The 17,317-nt window shown below is 40.8% G+C and overlaps 2 protein-coding genes across 4 annotated transcripts in view; one reads left to right on the forward strand and one right to left on the reverse strand.

Moving 5' to 3' along the window:
- The window catches only part of LOC119554758, a 120,437-nt gene that overhangs the window by 19,445 nt on the left and 83,675 nt on the right, over positions 1–17,317 (forward strand). For 2 of the 3 annotated variants that reach the window (XM_037865785.1, XM_037865786.1), the window contains exon 3: positions 685–2,981. In XM_037865785.1, coding sequence (XP_037721713.1) covers positions 685–2,981 — 2,297 coding nt within the window. Of the gene's footprint in view, positions 1–494; positions 592–684; positions 2,982–17,317 lie in introns of those variants that run through there. The other variant, XM_037865787.1, reaches the window with a different exon arrangement.
- LOC119554763 lies at positions 9,710–10,463 on the reverse strand. The gene is made up of 2 exons (XM_037865799.1): positions 10,076–10,463; positions 9,710–10,009 (listed from the first exon to the last, which is right to left on the reverse strand). The coding sequence occupies exons 1-2, from the start codon at positions 10,389–10,391 to the stop codon at positions 9,792–9,794; spliced, it is 534 nt and encodes a 177-aa protein (XP_037721727.1). The 5' UTR covers positions 10,392–10,463; the 3' UTR covers positions 9,710–9,791.

Here is a 17,317-nt window from a genome sequence, read left to right on the forward strand (position 1 = left end):
GTCAAAAAACGCCATATCAACTTTAAGCTGTATAGTGATTCTAATCAGTCAGTTTTATAGTATAGCTTAGATATTTAGCAAATACCACGGGCTAATAAAACAAAAATATAGTGCTTACGCATAGCAGTGGGTCATTTACTAAATACAAAAACAACCAATCAATTTTAGAAAAGTATACAAAATTATATTTAAAGGTACTCTTTCTTTCAGGGAGCAATGCCATTCATATATTAGGTTATCTGACTTATAGTTCTTGTACAAATAGGTAGGGGAAGTAATTCTAAAAATTTGATCAGCAAGTTATTGTAGAAAATATTCAGCACAAAGCGAAAGGCGAAAACAGTCACCAGGGGCAAAAGGGTTGGGAGGTAACCCCCCTAATAAAAAGAAAAAAGAAAACGGAGCAAATAAAAAACAAACGGCTGATAAGACAAAATGCCGGTGTGTTTACTAACACACTGATAAAGGGGGCTCCAACCACCCGATAAGGTGCAACAGCAGTACGAAAATTGGAATCAGTGTGATTTTGGTAACGTCGGGCGAAGGTTCGGAACTGATCGAACCTGTCTCTATTGACGTTTTGTTTAGCAGGTGTGATGGGAGAACAAGTCAATTAGCATATCTAACCCACTGATAAAGAGCCTAATTGTAATTACTGGGTTTTCTTTTTTTTGTGTTATTCAGAAACCTTGTCAAATCGGAGGAGTCGAAGAAGTTGCCCAAAATGGAAACAAATGCTGGTGGACTGGTGACCCAGCTGACTGACGATAAGATTGCTGACCATGACGCAAGTGAATCGCAGGTGGATGGTCGTACTGAGAGCACAACGAACCAGACCCAGGAGATCAGTTCTGTGAGGAGCCAGAAGAAGACCACCACCACCACTCGAGTGACCACCACCAAGACAAGTTCCAGCTCCAGTTCCAGTTCCACTTCCTCCATTAGCTCATCCACCCTCATCCCAGACATTGCCTTCAAGCTGCAACCCTATGAGGAAAGGGAGGAGGTATTCTCGGAACCCATTACCACCATCCATGAAGAACGACGTGTGCTCAGTGAGCAGAAGACCCTCAGCGAATCGAGGACCAGGGATGCCTTGACCGGCGAGGAGCAACTGGTGACCAGTGCCAATTCGAAATCGAGCAGTGCCCGGTTCAAGAAGATCAGCAGCAACGACAACCTGCTCGACCTTGGCGACGAGCAGGAGATGCAGGAGCAGCCGTTGACCGCCACGATCACCCAGGAATCGAGTCTGAGGGAGCGGTTGGAGTGTCCTCAGGATAACCAGAGTATCGAGAGGGGTACTCTGACCCTATCCGAGCGGGGAAAGCAGCTGGGCGAGAGCGAAGGACTCACCACCTACACGGAGTGTGAGACGAGCGAGAAGGAGTCCTATCTCGAGGCCCAACAGGTTCTTAATGGAGCTGGAACTGGGGCTCCCCAAGATGAGAATGGTGACCTACCCACTTTCGAACGAGAGCTCAGCGAAACCCTAACGGTCACCAACGATGGCGAAAAGCAGGTCACCAAGAAACTGGAACAGAGCAAGGAAGTTGCTGGAAAAAAGGGAGCCAAACTCCTCAAGAAAACCGATGAGGAGCGACGTCTCGAGCAGGAGGCCCAAAAGCTGATCGAAAGCTACCAGAAAGTGAAGAAAGAGGCTGAGAAGCTGTACAAACTGGAATTGGCCGACGATGATCAGGGCTTCGATCTGAGTGCTTTCGAGCAGGTGGAGAATAATGATAAGCCCGAAGTCATTGAGGAAGTCCAAAAGGAGGATATCCAAGTCCTAGAAGAGATTAAAGTCCCTAATCAGCCAGTCAAAGAGGAGGTTAAAGTCCTTCATGAGGAAGTCAAAGAACAAATCAAAGTTGTGAAAGAGGAAATTAAAGAGAAGGTTCAAGTGTCTCAAGAGGAAGTGAAGGAAGAGATCAAGGTTTCTCATCAGGAAGTCAAAGAATTCCTCCAAAATGAAATCAAAGAAGAGATTAAAATTAAAGAACAAATTAATAAAAAAGAGGCTGTCAAAGTGGTGCACAAAGAAGTGAAAGTGATTGGAGAAAGTGCCCAAGTCACAGGGACAACAAGTCACAAGGAGTCCAAAAAGGAAGTCACAGTCTCCAAAAAAGAAGAAGTTATAGTTTCCCAGAAGGAAAGCGAACTTCCAGTTGTAACAACTACAAAAGTAGAGATTATATCACCTCCCATAGAAGACGATTTGGGTTATGTCCTCCACAAGCATATAATCCTGCCCAAGGAGAAGGTCAAGAAGGCTCCTACGCCGCTGCCCAAGCCCAAACCCAAGCCCCCAGTGCCGACGAACAAACCCAAAGTTCCGGCTACTCTGACCAAGCCGAAGACGGCTCCTCCACCAGTTCCGAGTAAAAGGAGTGAGGTGGCGGGTTCGGGTGGCAAGCCCAAACCCACCCAGAGACGCGGCAGTTTGGAGACCTCCCAGGCGCCTCCCAAACCCCTGGAACGGATAATTGTGGGTGTGGAGCAGCGGGATGAGACGGAGAAGCCCCAGCCAATTATCAACCTGGCCAGCGTGGACCTGCCAAATGTGGCGCCCAATGCCAAACAAATGACCGCAGAAACGAGTCCTGTGGTCGAGATGCCACCGGATGAGCTGCAATTCGAGAGCCACCAGTTGCCCGATGATGGGGCACGGGAACGGGCTACGCCAAAGGATTCGCACCAGGAGCCAAATGACCTGCTCAGCGGGTCGTCATCCTCGTCGGTGACCACGCCCATAACAACGCCAATTTTGGTATCTGCCACCTCGTCGATGGACTCGGTGCAAAGTGTCATCGAGGTCGTCAATGGCATGCCCATCATCAGCAATCAGCAGACCGACGACGACGACAATGATGAAGATGGAGCGGATGACGATGGGGTGCATTCACAGGCCGAAGGACTAAAGGATGTTAGTCCCGTCGAAGAGGTGACTACGTTGCCGCTCGAAAAAGAACACGAATCAGGTGAGTGAGGACACCATACATCTTATTTATTTTATCTAGATTAAGGTGATTGATTTTATAAAGACATTTGAATTAGATATCAGCTTAAAAGATACAGCAATGTAATATTAATATTAATATAATTTTCAACTTTTAGATTTTTATAGATTACGCTTGAACATTAATAAATAAAATATTTATTCTATGACTTTTTAGAACAAGATGCTACTTGAATTATTTTAAAATGTTCTTTTTTGATTATTGATTATACGTAGTTTTACAAACTGTTTCTTGACAATTTAATTCAAAATAAATATATATTTCTTCTCCAAACATTTATGGCTAGGAAATTTTGATATATTTTCTTATATTTTTACGATGCGTAGTTGTACAAACTTTTTATTGACAATTTAATTCCATTCCTTCCCCAAGTTTTTGCAAACAGTTTATAGCTAGCAATTTCGGCAGATGCAGTGGCCAAAGTTTGTAGATGCGTTGCACCGGATTTAGGGCTTTTCGCCCTTTAACCCTTTCCTCGCTGTTTACTTAGTTGATTTTTTGACAGCCTCCCAGTGAGTTGGCCAAAAACCGACGACGCACGCAATTATCAGCCACCAAATGAGTTTTACAGCAACCAGCGCTCTGGTGGTCGGGCTGAAAACTCTGGACCCTCTGGTAACTTGTCACATTGACCACAATTTTAGCTTCCTCTGGCCTCCGGCCACGCCCCCATTCGCCCAACTCCGCCGCCCCCCTTTTGGCCATTGCGTATGCAAAACGGCCACTAATGGACTTTATGGCCGAGTTTTGTTTGGTCGGTTTCGGTTTTTATTTTCTGTACGGGGGCGTTTAATGGCAGCCCTCCATGTGTGCGAATAATGTTGGATTTTGGGTATTGTTTTTATTGAGGAGATTATGCCATGTAAATTGAGTTTATCTTTTAATTTGTTACTTGATGGGGTTTAATTAGATTAAAGTTAATAGTGATGGAGAACGTAGGATATTACCTTTCTAATTGGTTTGCTAAGTTGGGCGGTATAAAATCTATTAATTTCCTTTTGTAATTTTCTAGACCACCTAGTAAACATTTCTTTGCCCAATATTTTTCAAGTCCTTATTAATTTCATGTAGTTTAGATTTTAGAATAATAAGCACTCGAGAACGTAAAAAACCAATTGTCAATTTCAATGGTAAACAAAACACGACCTACGGCAATCCACAAAGCTCACAGAACCGAAATGAATCTCTGAAAGTTAATAAAACGAATATTTTATAGCACCTATGGCCATTTCACCGTGGCATAATTGTTGGGCTTAAATATTTCATGTGCATTGGATTTGGCCCGCTCGCCTATATAAAAGAAAAATTTGCATTTCATTTATGGGAAAAATTCAAGCGTAGTAAGGCTGGAAAAGATTGGTCATCCGGATGCAGCCTGTGAAAAATATTGGGGAAATGTTTTAATTAAACAAAAAACAGGCAAATATTGGCACCACTTCCTCTCATCCCTCATAGTTTCTCTGATCTCCGAGCACGCGCCAAAATATTTACATAACAAAATGCGTTTTCTGGGTGGCGATGGGTGGCTGGGATCGGAGATTGCGGGCTCAGGTCTCTGTTTTCGGAGTGTGAAATAATAATGAAATTTGCCTGGACAAGCCGCATCACATTTGCATATGCCAGGGACAGTGGAGACGAAGATATAATATTGTTATAAGCAACACAGACTTATAAAGGGGTAGGTGATATTCTGGGCCAACGTAATTCTGACTGGCGCAGAAAATTAATTAATTTTTCATTATCTTTAATATTAATATATATAGTTTCAAATATAATATAATTTGTTTCAGTATTTGAAAAAAAATTAAAGAAAAGTTTGAATTTCGCATATATTGGGTTCTTTAACTGCTATTATTTTACTGCACCTCTTTATTGCCAGATAAATATTATAACTACAATCCCATGGTATCGCCATCAGGTTGAATTTTTGCAATATACCAATCCCCAGCACAATTCCATTGCTTTTCGTATTATTTTTACTTGCCTCCTGTTGAAACTTAACAAATAAGCTCTTTTTTCATTCCTATTTTCGGTGTTTCGGATTTCTCTTTGCCAGTTTACAAAATATTATTATTTTTTCAGTCACTGGGCTCTGTCATTATTTTATGTGGCCGCGCAAATTTGCAATTAAAGCTGCGCGGAAATATGCAACGATTTTTTTTGTTTTTATTATTACGATTGTGTTGTATTATTTGTACCTTGAATGAATTTTCTGGAATTTCGTTGGACGTCATAAAAAGATATTGTTTTTTTTTTGCCTCGCTATGGGTTTCATAATTATTTTGTGTGTGTGGAATAGTTGTTGTGACCGTGGATCGTTAATTCCCAGACAATTGCATTGATAAGACCGTTCGAACGTTTGATGGGGCTTCAACCTTATCTGTTAGCGGTTTGTCCGCGTTTATGACGACCATATGGCCAAAGCTCCTATCGAGGTTGTAAATAATTGGGTTCCCCGAAATAAGTACAATCCTAGGAACCCAATATATTTCTACTCCTTAAAACCGTGTGGTAGGCTTACAATTAATTCAGCGGTTGGGAATTGGATTGAATTTTGAGTCAGAGCTTGGTCTGAATCGGAATCTGATTGACTGACTGACTGACATTTACCTCAGCACAATATCTCCCACAAAATTGCTTTTCGGCCCTCAACCCCTTGGGTAATCGACAGCTTTTGGCTTATGAACATTCATGAAATTGGCCAACGGCAGCTGTGGTGGTGACACTATTTGTCCAGTATGTGTATCAGATATTTGTGGGTGTTTTTACGGGAAGTTTGAGTTTCTCAACCAGTTTATATATTAAAAAGAAAATGGTAAAGGAAAAAAATCAGTGTCGCATTTTACTGAATTAAAATTGCAAATATTTTATTTTTAAAATCTATTATTAAAATTTTATTAAAGTTGTATATCTCTAAAATGGTGTGGTACATTTTCTATTAATGTCGACATACATTTTTTATATATCGAGATTAAAATATTAAATCAAGTTTGAACATTTTATTAATATTAGAGTATACCTCTGACCTCAAACATTTCAGGTTTCCAATTATTCACCAGCTGTTTGCGACTGACTGTCTTGTCTGTTTATTCGGGTACAAGTATTTTCGACATTTGCAGGTCGAACACCCAGGAAGTCCCAACCATTTCCACCCCGCCTGAACCACCAAACCAATTTGACCCCTCCCAATTCTCCCATTTTGTATGTGTGTTTGTCACGAATGTTGTGCAAAATTTATCGCTTTTGTGAATTTGAAATTAATTTCAAATTAATTTTCAATTTCGATTTTCGCTGCAGCTCGGTTCAATTGGTTGTTTCTTTTGTTGGCTCCGTGCAGTTTTCCTGATGTAATTACACGCTGTCCTATTTGTTGATGTTGATGTTGCTGTTGTTGTCTTTGGCGCCTCGGGGTCCTTTGATTAGATTTTGTAGCTAATTTTATTGCAGTGCGGTTTTGTGGCTTATTCAATTGTTTTGTTGCCAATGCGAAAAGTGTTTGAATGCAATTGGGGGAAACCGAATCCGAATCCAAATCCAAATGGAAATCGAATCCAATGTAAACTTCTGTTTAGTCTGCCGTATTGTGTTCATTCATTCGATTTGCGAGGATTTATCTTTTCACTTTGCTGTTTTATTTGCTTCGATTTTCAGTTTGCTTTTTCCTTTGCCCAGCCTTAAAAGTGCAACTCAATGTTGACCCAGTACTTGTTCGATTTTTCGCTTTTCTTTTGCCACTCACAAATAAATATATATATCGTATATATGGGTCTGCGATGATAAATGGAAAAGTGAACGAAGTGAATTGTCAGGGCAGGGAATTGGGTTCATATTTACAGAGTAAGGAACTGCAGTCCTCGTTTCACTCAATCATCCCATTCATTCGGCCAATCATCCTTTGCTTTTGTGACTTTCAGCTGCTCATCATTTAATTTTTTGTATATTTATAGAGTAGCACCTTTAACCCCATTAGGTCTCGCCATCAGCTGCCAAATTAAGCTCCATTTAACAGCAATCACATCGAATTCATTAGAAATTTAGTTGCATTTTGTGGTTGAAGCTTTTTAGCGTTTTGTGGTTTTGACAAACATTTTTCAAATGGCAATTGACAGCTTATTTTTCCAGTTTTGGTTGGCTTAGCACCACGGATTTTCCCATTAAAAATTAACGAGGGGAGGACAAATTTCAAATAAAATATGGGACATTATAAATTTTTCAAAAATAAAATACCTAACAATATTGAATAATTTAGTTAGCATTTAATTGCAAAATCTTTTTCCTCACGTATTTTTCAATTTTCTCTTGTTTGGATAGTTGCAACAAAGACTCTATCGGATTTACCACCGTTAGTACATCTCCCAAACTCCGTTCCCAAGCATTATCATTTAGTGGGGCTAAGCTCATTAACGGATCCACCGAAAAGATTCCGACTTTTTTACGCCTTATGGGGTTAGCCCCATTCGCAGAAGCCTAATCAGCTGTCAGGTGAGGCTCAGTTCAGTTCAGTGCAACTCAGGTGAGAAAGGAGGTGCCGGGAGAAAGAAGGTGTCAACTGCGCCTGCTGCACTTTCAAATCCAATTAAGAGTGTGAACTTGCCGGAGTCTTGGAAATTAACAGTCAGATAGCCGGGGCACAAACAAAGTGACATTGTCACATTAAATGCGAAATGTGCAACAGTAGCTGCCGGAGATAAGGGGCGAAAGAAGTCGTTGGAGGTGTAGCCCCAAAAAGCAGAACTCGCAGGAGCCTGGCCAAGCCCAGCTGCACTTTTGTGTCAGAAAGCTGAAAACAGCAAAGTACATATAGAGAACCCAGCGAGCCCCAGCCCACCTCGCGCCTCATTACAGCTCCTTTCTGCCGCACTCGAAAAACGAAGTGCCCTCAATTTCTGTTAAAAAAATAAAGAAACCTTTTGTATTTTGGAGTTCCTGGTTATTGATTCATTTACAGGAATAAAATATACACTACATTTTATTTTTAACATTTATTTTAAGTATTAATATTCCCTTAAAATGATCTTAATACTGTTTTCCGAGCCAGAAACATAATATAACTTATTTAAAAAGAAAATATGCAACACATTATATTACTTACTTATATTACTATTATTTTTGCAAAATGAAAATTACTTGCCTATGTTTATTTAGTTGTTTTTATACCATAAGGATTTAATATATTTTCAACTGTCTTAAAGAAGTGGCTGCCTAAAAACGATAACTTGTACATATTTTATAATAAAATTTATCGATCCAGAATTGAATATACCCTGAATTTATTTAAGTGTTCTTTGAAAGCCTGACAGCTTGCTGTGCAGCCTGGGCTGCCTGCAATTATCACATTTCCAAATGGTCACGGACCACGAAATCTCGAGTTCAGATATGAGGCGACCCCGATCCCTCCAGTTTCTCTACGACTTCATAAGGCGCAGGGAAACCCATGGGCAAGTTTCTCCCCCTGGGTTCTCCACCGAAGAGGTTCTCCCATCCAATCCCCCGTGTGTGTCATAATTCTCGCCGGCTTGACATTTATGATGTGGTCGCGCTCATGCGATTTTTCCAACCAAACCGATTTCGCAGGCCGATAAAACAATGGCAATGAAGTCATGATGTCTCCGCGAAAAGGAGAATTGGTCATGGTGCGAAATGCTAATAATTACCTTTGGTCTGGAGTCTTGGTTATGGACTGTTTGGCAGACTTATATTGAAAGACTTAAAGTGTATGAAAATAGAAAGGTGTATAAGTTCCTTACTCCCTACTGCAAGCTGTTCTGAACTCGTAAATAACGTGGAAATTTAAAATCCTTTTAAAGCTGATTTTTTGTTTTTAATTTTTCCATCAAAAGAAGGTTGAATGGTAATTTACTTTGAGGTAACCATTTTATTAACCTTCGATTTTGCTTAACCAGTAACGTCTAAGCTCTGCATTCAATAAATATTATAGCTTAAGGACTCTAAAACCACTTGGCCGTAACCCGGCCGTAAAAATAAAGACAATAAACCCTTTTAAAGACCTATGCAAAAGAATCTTTTAACTGAATGATTTACGGCCAGCATTCGCAGGTCCAAAAACTATTCAATTACACAGTGAAAAGCTTAAGGATTTTTAGGGCCATTGCCTCATCATTCTAATTATACGATCAGTGCAGGCCTTAAAGCACTATTTCCGAGGCGAAAACATTTCTATTGAAAGCGAACCCCTTTTGCGACCAGCTAATAAAGCTGGCAAACTATAATCATAAAACACGAAACTCAATTACCGCATTTGTTGCTCAAGGCCACAAATAACCGATGTTACGATGCGTCAACATTTCCTCCACTCGGAACTCAAGGCCCAGGATGGCAGGATGGGCCCTGAACGAAGAGGTATATACATATATGAAGGGGAGCGGCGGAACCCACTGAAGGTCCAGTTGTCTGCGAGCTAGTGATTCATTGCTTTATTACCCCGAAAGTAAGGCCCTCCTCCTTCCACCCATTCCCCGCTTGCATAATTATGCACAGCAACGCCCTCTGTCAGCAGAAAAAATAAAGATATATGTAAAGACCAAGGATAATAAGAAGTAAGCTAGGAAGAATACTTATAGTACGAAGAATTGGCCCCGAAAATATATACTTTGATTCATTATTAGACCGACATATTTTAAACATGTAGTACAAATACTATGATCTTGCAGATTTGCATGCCCTTTTTATAACATAAAATTTAGTTTTACTTGATTAAGCTAGGATCGTTTGCAGAAAGGATACACGTTTCTAGGCTTGCAATACAACCCATCAGATGTAGATCATCAAAAATACTGTATATGCCGCGATTGCGGCATCCAAAGTTCTGCAATAGCGTTTGGCTGAAATAGACACGCAAGGACACGGCTCTAGACCATCTCCTACACCATGTCTGCACTGAAGGCAATATCTACTTGTGTAGTTGGAACTTATTAGCACCTGACATCCAAGAGCGGGTGACCAAACGCAGCATACTTTAAAACCAGTTTCTGAAATTGTTTTAAAATCGAATTGATTATATTGTAAGAACCTTAGAAAATTACTATTATCATTACCTGTAAAATTCAAGTCTGGTGGAAGGCAGACGTCCAAATCAGTGGTTACCTCGGGCTTTGGGGTTGGACCTTTCGTTGGACATGCAGTAGAAGTGGTCTTTTCTCCTTCCAAAAAGTCCAAAATAGAGATTAACTTATTCTCACTTTTCTTCGTCCAATGCTTGCAACTATATCCTGTTTCGCTTTCAATTTTACAGCGTGTCTTGCTTTCCGGCCTGCAGTCTACACATAGAGTGTCATTGGTCAACTTAGCATAAGTGGTAAAATTTATTAAGGCGATTATTATTAATACAAAAGACAGGTTTTTATTTTTCATTTTTAGCAGGAAAACTTGGAAATACTGGTCAATAAAGACAATTTATTTATAACAAAACTTGGTCGACGTTTATGTCAAGAACTACTTTACTAATTTTAGTACTGTCAATTTTAAGCATTCACATGAATCAGAATCAAAGGAAGGCCCAAGTTAGTAAATTATCATGATTCCCTTGAAGCCTACAGATACCTTAAGATTCCTTATGGCTTATATTATTACTCCTAAGTAATATTTTAAATTTTATTACTAATAAATAAAATACAATAATATCCTTACTGGTAATATGTATTTTAATATCTTCCAACATTCAATTCAAAATATGTTTAACTCACTATTTTTTTTAAGTTTATTTATAGGCAGGTTTAATTTCTCCGAGTGCATTCTATTCTGTTTCGACGGCTTTTCTCAAACATTCATAAAGACCGTCTGGACCTGGGGGACCCTCCAGCCCTTTCGGCCCTTACCTCTGGCCATTTAATTCCCTTTTTTAGTGCTAGTCCGTCTTGTCAGCAGGATTAAGCAATTTTCAGCTTGGTTTGGGATTTTTTTGCCTTGCCAGCTTTCCGCGACTCCTACTATTTACCCCCGAGACAGCACCGCCCCTTTTTCATCAGCCCACGATGACGGGCGAAAAAAATAATAAAAAAAGGAGTAGGCTGTGGAAGAGCCGCTAAAAATTGCGATGCGTTAAATTTTGTTAATTTAAGTTGTGTGATGTTGGTGAGACAGAGAAGGTTCAAGGGGCGATAAAAATCTCAGGTGTTAATGTGCGGAAAAATGCCTTAACATGTTGTAACTCTAATGGATAACACAGGAAAAGAAGCAAGACTCAAAAACGTTTTAAATTTTTTATTGCGGCTTTAAAGATATCTCCTTTTCTTGGTAGGGTTATCTATATAGAGCTTGATATTTTTAGAGGTCCTAATCTAGCAAACACAGTACGCAAACATTTTACAAGATGAATAAACATATCGTAACAAAAATCACTATGTATTTGTTGTTGGTTTCGGTCTTGTATAAACTTGACTCGAGATCGGCATTAACCGACTCATTCTGAAACCGCAAAACAATATAAAATCAATGCCCTCGCCTTCTCACCCAATTATCCGCGATTTCCATATGGTCTTAACCGCAAAAACTCGGAAAAAACTGAAATTCGGTCTGTGGTTGGAAGTCCTGAGTCCTGGACCCCATTCCTGCAGCCACAGACAGGGCGTTAATGATAAAAATAATACGCCTGTGAAATTATTCATGAGTCGGCGGGGCAAATCTTTTGGCAATTATCCAACGCATGAGCCACGGGCCAGAAGAATCAGAGCCAGGTCTTTGGAATTCTGGGCCTTTTCGGCTGTGTTGTGCAAACTGAAAATCGGCAAAATCGGTTTAAACCGCAGCGTTGAAAGGGACAGCGAGGCATATGCAGCGAGTCCCTTACTGCAAACTGTCATAACTGAGATTGCACTTGGAAAAAAATTTTTTTAACGAATGCGGCCTCTTACAAAGTACTTTCGAAGACATTTTATAGAAACTTGTAATAGACATGGTTATGTCTGTTTTTTATAGTACATTTACTCTCCCAGTTATTTATGAACAAGTGCTAGAAAGTGTTTGAAATAAATCTTCCATCACTCGGCTTCAAAGTTAATGAAAGTGTGGTATATAAAACATTTGGAATCATTTCTTTTTTATAACCACTTCTACTAATAATAATACTACCCAGTTTCTTTAAGATTTTTAAGCACGTAAGGAAATCACTTAAAGATCATTATATAAAGCAAAGTATAGTTATTTTATTGCATTCTTCTTAAAATTTAATATATATTATTCTGCATTTGGGGAAATTCGTGTTTGTTTGAGTGTGAATGCCTAGAGGCATTTGGCTTCGATGGTCTCGATTGCAAACGATATTTACTCGCCGTTCTCGCTGGTGCAGTTGTTTGTGTTGCTGTTGTTGTTGCTGTTGTCACATCCTGCGTTGGCAGTCGTCCCCAGGACACCAGGATAATGGGCTGTGGGGGCGTGGCAGGGGTGAGGGGTCAGAGGCAGAGGCAACCTATTGACATTGACAGTTATAGCCGGGAGTGTATTTATACAAGGGCGCAGATATGTGGAACAGAAGTCAGTCGTTGGCGCGAGGTGACTGGTTTGGTGCAAAGTGGTTGCCACTGCCACTCCCCTCCGCCCTCCGATTCAACTTCGACCCCCTTTTGAGCCCAGAATTGTCAACGCTGCTGTTGTCAGAGCCAGAATTGTGCATGAGTGCCCTGGCCCATCTGTGAACTGGGTCCTCCTCGGAATGGCGGTTGGTCTGGTTAAGTGGGTTAAGCAGGTTAAGAGGACTTCACAGCCAGGGAATTTAAGGGATCCCTGTTTCAAAGTTCTCTTATTGAAAAGGTAAATCCATATGGTATTTATAAACAAGAGATCTCTGTAATGTTTTGGGGTAACCCCATTGAATTACATTTTATTTAATGCACTGATACATGAAACTGGAATATCCAAGTCTCTTTTAAACCTGTTACATTTCTGGAAACATAAATAATATTACTTGTAATTAGGAAATATAAAACTAGCAGTTGTTACAATACCTGACGAAGGATTTAGTTTAAATCCCTTTTAACATTTATGTTTTTTTTACTGAGCTGTTTTCCCAATAAAAAAGCCATTAAAGCCCCCATATAATCACCACAAATATTCAATCCTTGCCATCCGCTAATCGATTGAGGCCTTTTGTGAGCAGCATCCCGGCCAAGTATCATTACCCACAGCATACCGACTGGCTGCCCCACCGCAAACACGCCAGACATCTCGTAGCCCCCCTTTTAGAGCCGCCCCTTTTAGAAGCCCCCTTTGTAGAACTAAGGAATTAACCAAAAACAATTTTCCACTCAGGCGGAGGCAGGCAGCCAGCTAGAAAAATGCCCGAACCGACCGAAACGCCAGAGAGCCCCATCATAATGGCCACAGGGGCAAAGACGCATCTCTGGGATGCAAATGTATCTATTAAACAGAAATCAGGCGGAGGGCCCGCAGCAACCAGAAAAAAAAGGAACAGCAACAGCAACAGAAAATCAGAAAACGAGCTACGAGCCGGGCTAAGCACTTCACACCAAAGTGTCAATTGCATTTTTGTGGTTGGTCGCCCATGGACGCCATGGACAGGGCCTTCGAGCACTTAATGCAACAATAAAACAATCAAAGTGTCTAGAAAATCGATGGAAATCAACGCAGCCATGGCAATGGTCTCTCTGCGGATCCAGCTCCAAGTAGCCGTAGCCTGGCCACTTTGGCCGGCCAGCCGGCAGCAAATGGAAATTCAATGTGAAGTGTGCGTATCAGCGACTGTCGCACTGCAGTGCATCCCAGATCCCAGATTCCAGACCCCAGATCCGAGAGACAGGGACCCAAACTCAAACTCAAAGCCAAAGACCCGAGACCACACACTTGACGGGCAGTGAGGAGCTCCTTTCGGTGCGGTGCCCTGCGATTTGGTCGGTTCCAGAGGCACTTGACGGCTCAGTTGGCGATGGGAACGTGCCACCGAAAAATTGGGGAAATATCGTAAAAATGCAATTATAAGAACTTAATTAACTGAGGAAAAAATAAGATATTTATTGAGAACGTAAGCTTTACTGATCTATTTTATTTAAAGAAAACAAGAAAGAACGCTATGGTCGAGTACCTCGACTATCAGATACCCGTTACTCACCTAAAGGGACCAAAGGGAAATGGAGATATGCAAGCAGCAAAGCGAGATTTAAATGCGCCACCTACCGGCGGAAGACAGATTTAAGCATTGTGGGCGTTAGGGTAGGCGTGGCAAATTTTTTTTTGGATCAATCGATAGGCATTGACGAGACCAATACATTTCAGTTAAAATTTTTAATCTAGCATAAAAATTGTGGGCGCCACAGGCTTGGGCGGTTTGTGGGCGTTAGAGTGGGCGTGGCATATTCGCATAACAAACTTGCGCTGCGTACAAGGCTACGGAATCTAAATCTGAAATCCCAATACTCTATCTTTGATAGTTTCCGAGATATCCGCGTTCATACTTACGATTTTTTGACGTATGTGGGCGGTTTGTGGGCGTTAAAGTGGGCGTGGCAAACTTTTTTTTAAGTCAATCGATAGGTATTGATGAGAACAATTCATTTCAGTTTAAATTTTTACTCTAGCATCAAAACTGTAGGAGCCACAGTTTTGGGCGGTTTGTGAGCGTTAGAGTGGGCGTGGCACTCTACTGAAACAAACTTGCGCTGCGTAAGAAGCTCAGGAATCTGCTCGCCAAATCTCAATAGCCTAGCTCTCATAGTTTCCAAGATCTCAGCGTTCATCCGGACAGACGGACAGACGGACAGACGGACAGACGGACAGACGGACAGACGGACAGACGGACAGACGGACAGACGGACATGGCTAGATCGACTCGGCTAGTGATCCTGATCAAGAATATATATACTTTATGGGGTCGGAAACGCTTCCTTCTGCCTGTTACATACTTTCCGACGAATCTAGTATACCCTTTTACTCTACGAGTAACGGGTATAACAACGATTAAAAATTGTAACTTCGATTGGGAGTTTGTCCCAGGTTTTTCCGAATAATTGTTAGGATTTATTTAGAAAAGGCATGCAACCTACAAAAAAAGGGTTGTACACTTTATGAATTTAAATATTTAATGTGTATGTTGCCTTCTTGATATGGCCATATGTATATTTTTCTAGAAAAAAAATTGTAAGTCTTTAAGACATTTAATATTTTAAATTTGGTTAACGAAAAGTATACCTTTTTTCGTCAATCCTGAGGTCCGATTATTTTCCAATTTTGCATTCAATGTTCTTTAAAATTAAGAATCTTTTAGGCTCATCCAAAATAATTATAAATGCAGCATTTAGGCTGCCATCCCTAGGGCTGATCAAACATCATCTCCACTTGGGGGCAACAAAGTAGCATGTAAATGGCTCCAAGGCAGGGGCACTCGGAAAGACCTTTTCACACCTCCCACACCCACTTGTGCCACCGACTTGGCTTAGTGTCAAGTGGCTGCCAGTAGGCCGGGCTCCTGATTCCCGATTCCACTCTCCACTATCACGTGTGTGTTAATTACTCATGTCCCCGGCTCAGAACCATCGCCATCATCATCTGCATCAGCAGAACTTTGTGTCAACTCGAGTCAGGGATCTCGTTGAGTTTTATGATACCCTGTCCTTGCTGGGGTAAAAAAGGGGTATATGGGAGTTCTGAGAAATAATATAACGTATCTACAAAAACCACCTTAATCTACTATAAATTTATTCATCCACAACACTCTTATATTAACTATCAGAGTGTAAAATTATTGAAATACCCTTCTGCAACTGGAACATTCTTAAAAAAGGTATTACAATTATAAAGTGTAGGGAAAGTAGTAAGCCCCTCTTTTTTTAAGCGACGAATCCTTTGAGATACCAGGTATCCTTAGGTCGATTTCCTCGACCAAAGTGACCCATCTCGTTTGCGCTCACTTTGGTTTTTAGCAAGGAGTGCAATCAACTCTGCCGCTGCCATCGCCTGGCCATAAAAGTTGCGCCACGGACAGTTTGAACAGACATTTTGGACAGTTTCGGACATTTGGAACAAGTTGAGGAGAGCGGTTCAAGGAGACCGCTCAGCCGCTCTGCAGCTCCGCCACTTGAAGGCCCGCATCCTGGGATCCGATGGGATTGGAGGACTGGGGACACAGTTAAGGGACATCAAACAAAAGTTGAAGGGATTTGCGACCCGAAAATGGCAATGCCAAGCTCCCATCTCCCCCTCCCTGCTCCATGGCCTATTTGACTTGGTTGGTTGTGGGGCTTTTGGGCCGGGGTTCAGTTTCGTTTTCGGCATTTTCGCTTTTTGATCATTTTTCAAATGCAGGTAGAGTCAGGAGACAGTTCGTGTCTTGGTGTCTTTCGGATGGCGGCAGCGGGAAGTGTTTCTTGGCGGCATGACAAATTATTTGTAACGTTCTTTTTTCGGTTAATTTATGGTGTAAGATGTTCGCCAGCAGCGGGCTTAGAAAGTTTACTTCGCTTTTTGATGATAATCTATGTTTATTTTATGGCAGGGGCCTAAGTTTGTGAACTTTAATAACGATATTTAAATATCGTTTTAACGAGGCTCAGTTTTTCCATGTTTCCAATGACTTTCAGAATGGCAAAACTAAACTGCACTTTTTGATTTCATAACTTGAGTTATTGTAGTCCGATTTAGACGTGGGATACCTTTATGAGTTTGTGGTTGAATTCTCTAATATTCTACATTAAAATATAACTTTAAGCGAGGGTCCAATTTTTAACAAATTTTCATGGTCGAATTTTCCGTTTTTCCAATAATTTTTAGAACCAGACCCAAAAACTGCTCTTCTAGATTCCATAACTTGAGTTATTGTAGTCTGGTTTAGACGTGGGATACCTCTTTGAGTTTGAGTTTCTCTAATATTCTACAGTAAAATATTAGTTTTAAACGGGGGTCCCATTTTTAACCCATTTTCATGTTCGAAGTTTCCGTAATTATAATGGCTTTTAGAATGGGACCCTATTTAGACCTCTATGAGTTTGTGGTTAAATTTTCTATGTTGTACAATCGAATATGAAACATTTTAAAACAATTTTTTATACAACTCAAAGTTGTGTTGAGAATTCCATTAAATTTTTGATTTGTATCATCAATATCTATATAAGTATGCGTAATAAACTAATTTCCGGCCTTGCCCATTCGATTCGTACTCTTTTTGTCGAATTTTCCGTGTTTTTCCTAGCCCTAAAGGCGGTGTCAGAGCCAGACAGAGATGGGCTCTAAGTGACCCACGCCGGACATTTCGCTCTCAGGAAATTGCCACTCAAAACGCCACGCGCACTTCCGTCAGCCCATGAACATGGTGAACAAACTAATCAGAACCCACG

This window comes from Drosophila subpulchrella, chromosome 3L (genome assembly GCF_014743375.2).
Source record: "Drosophila subpulchrella strain 33 F10 #4 breed RU33 chromosome 3L, RU_Dsub_v1.1 Primary Assembly, whole genome shotgun sequence".
Lineage (NCBI taxonomy): Eukaryota > Metazoa > Arthropoda > Insecta > Diptera > Drosophilidae > Drosophila > Drosophila subpulchrella.

Coding starts and splice junctions, on each gene's coding strand:
- LOC119554763 (XM_037865799.1), bottom strand. CDS start 10,391: ATGAAAAATAAAAACCTGTCTTTTGTATTAATAATAATCGCCTTAATA. Junction 10,010..10,075: donor ACCAGACTTGAATTTTACAG/GTAATGATAATA, acceptor AAACAATTTCAG/AAACTGGTTTTAAAGTATGC.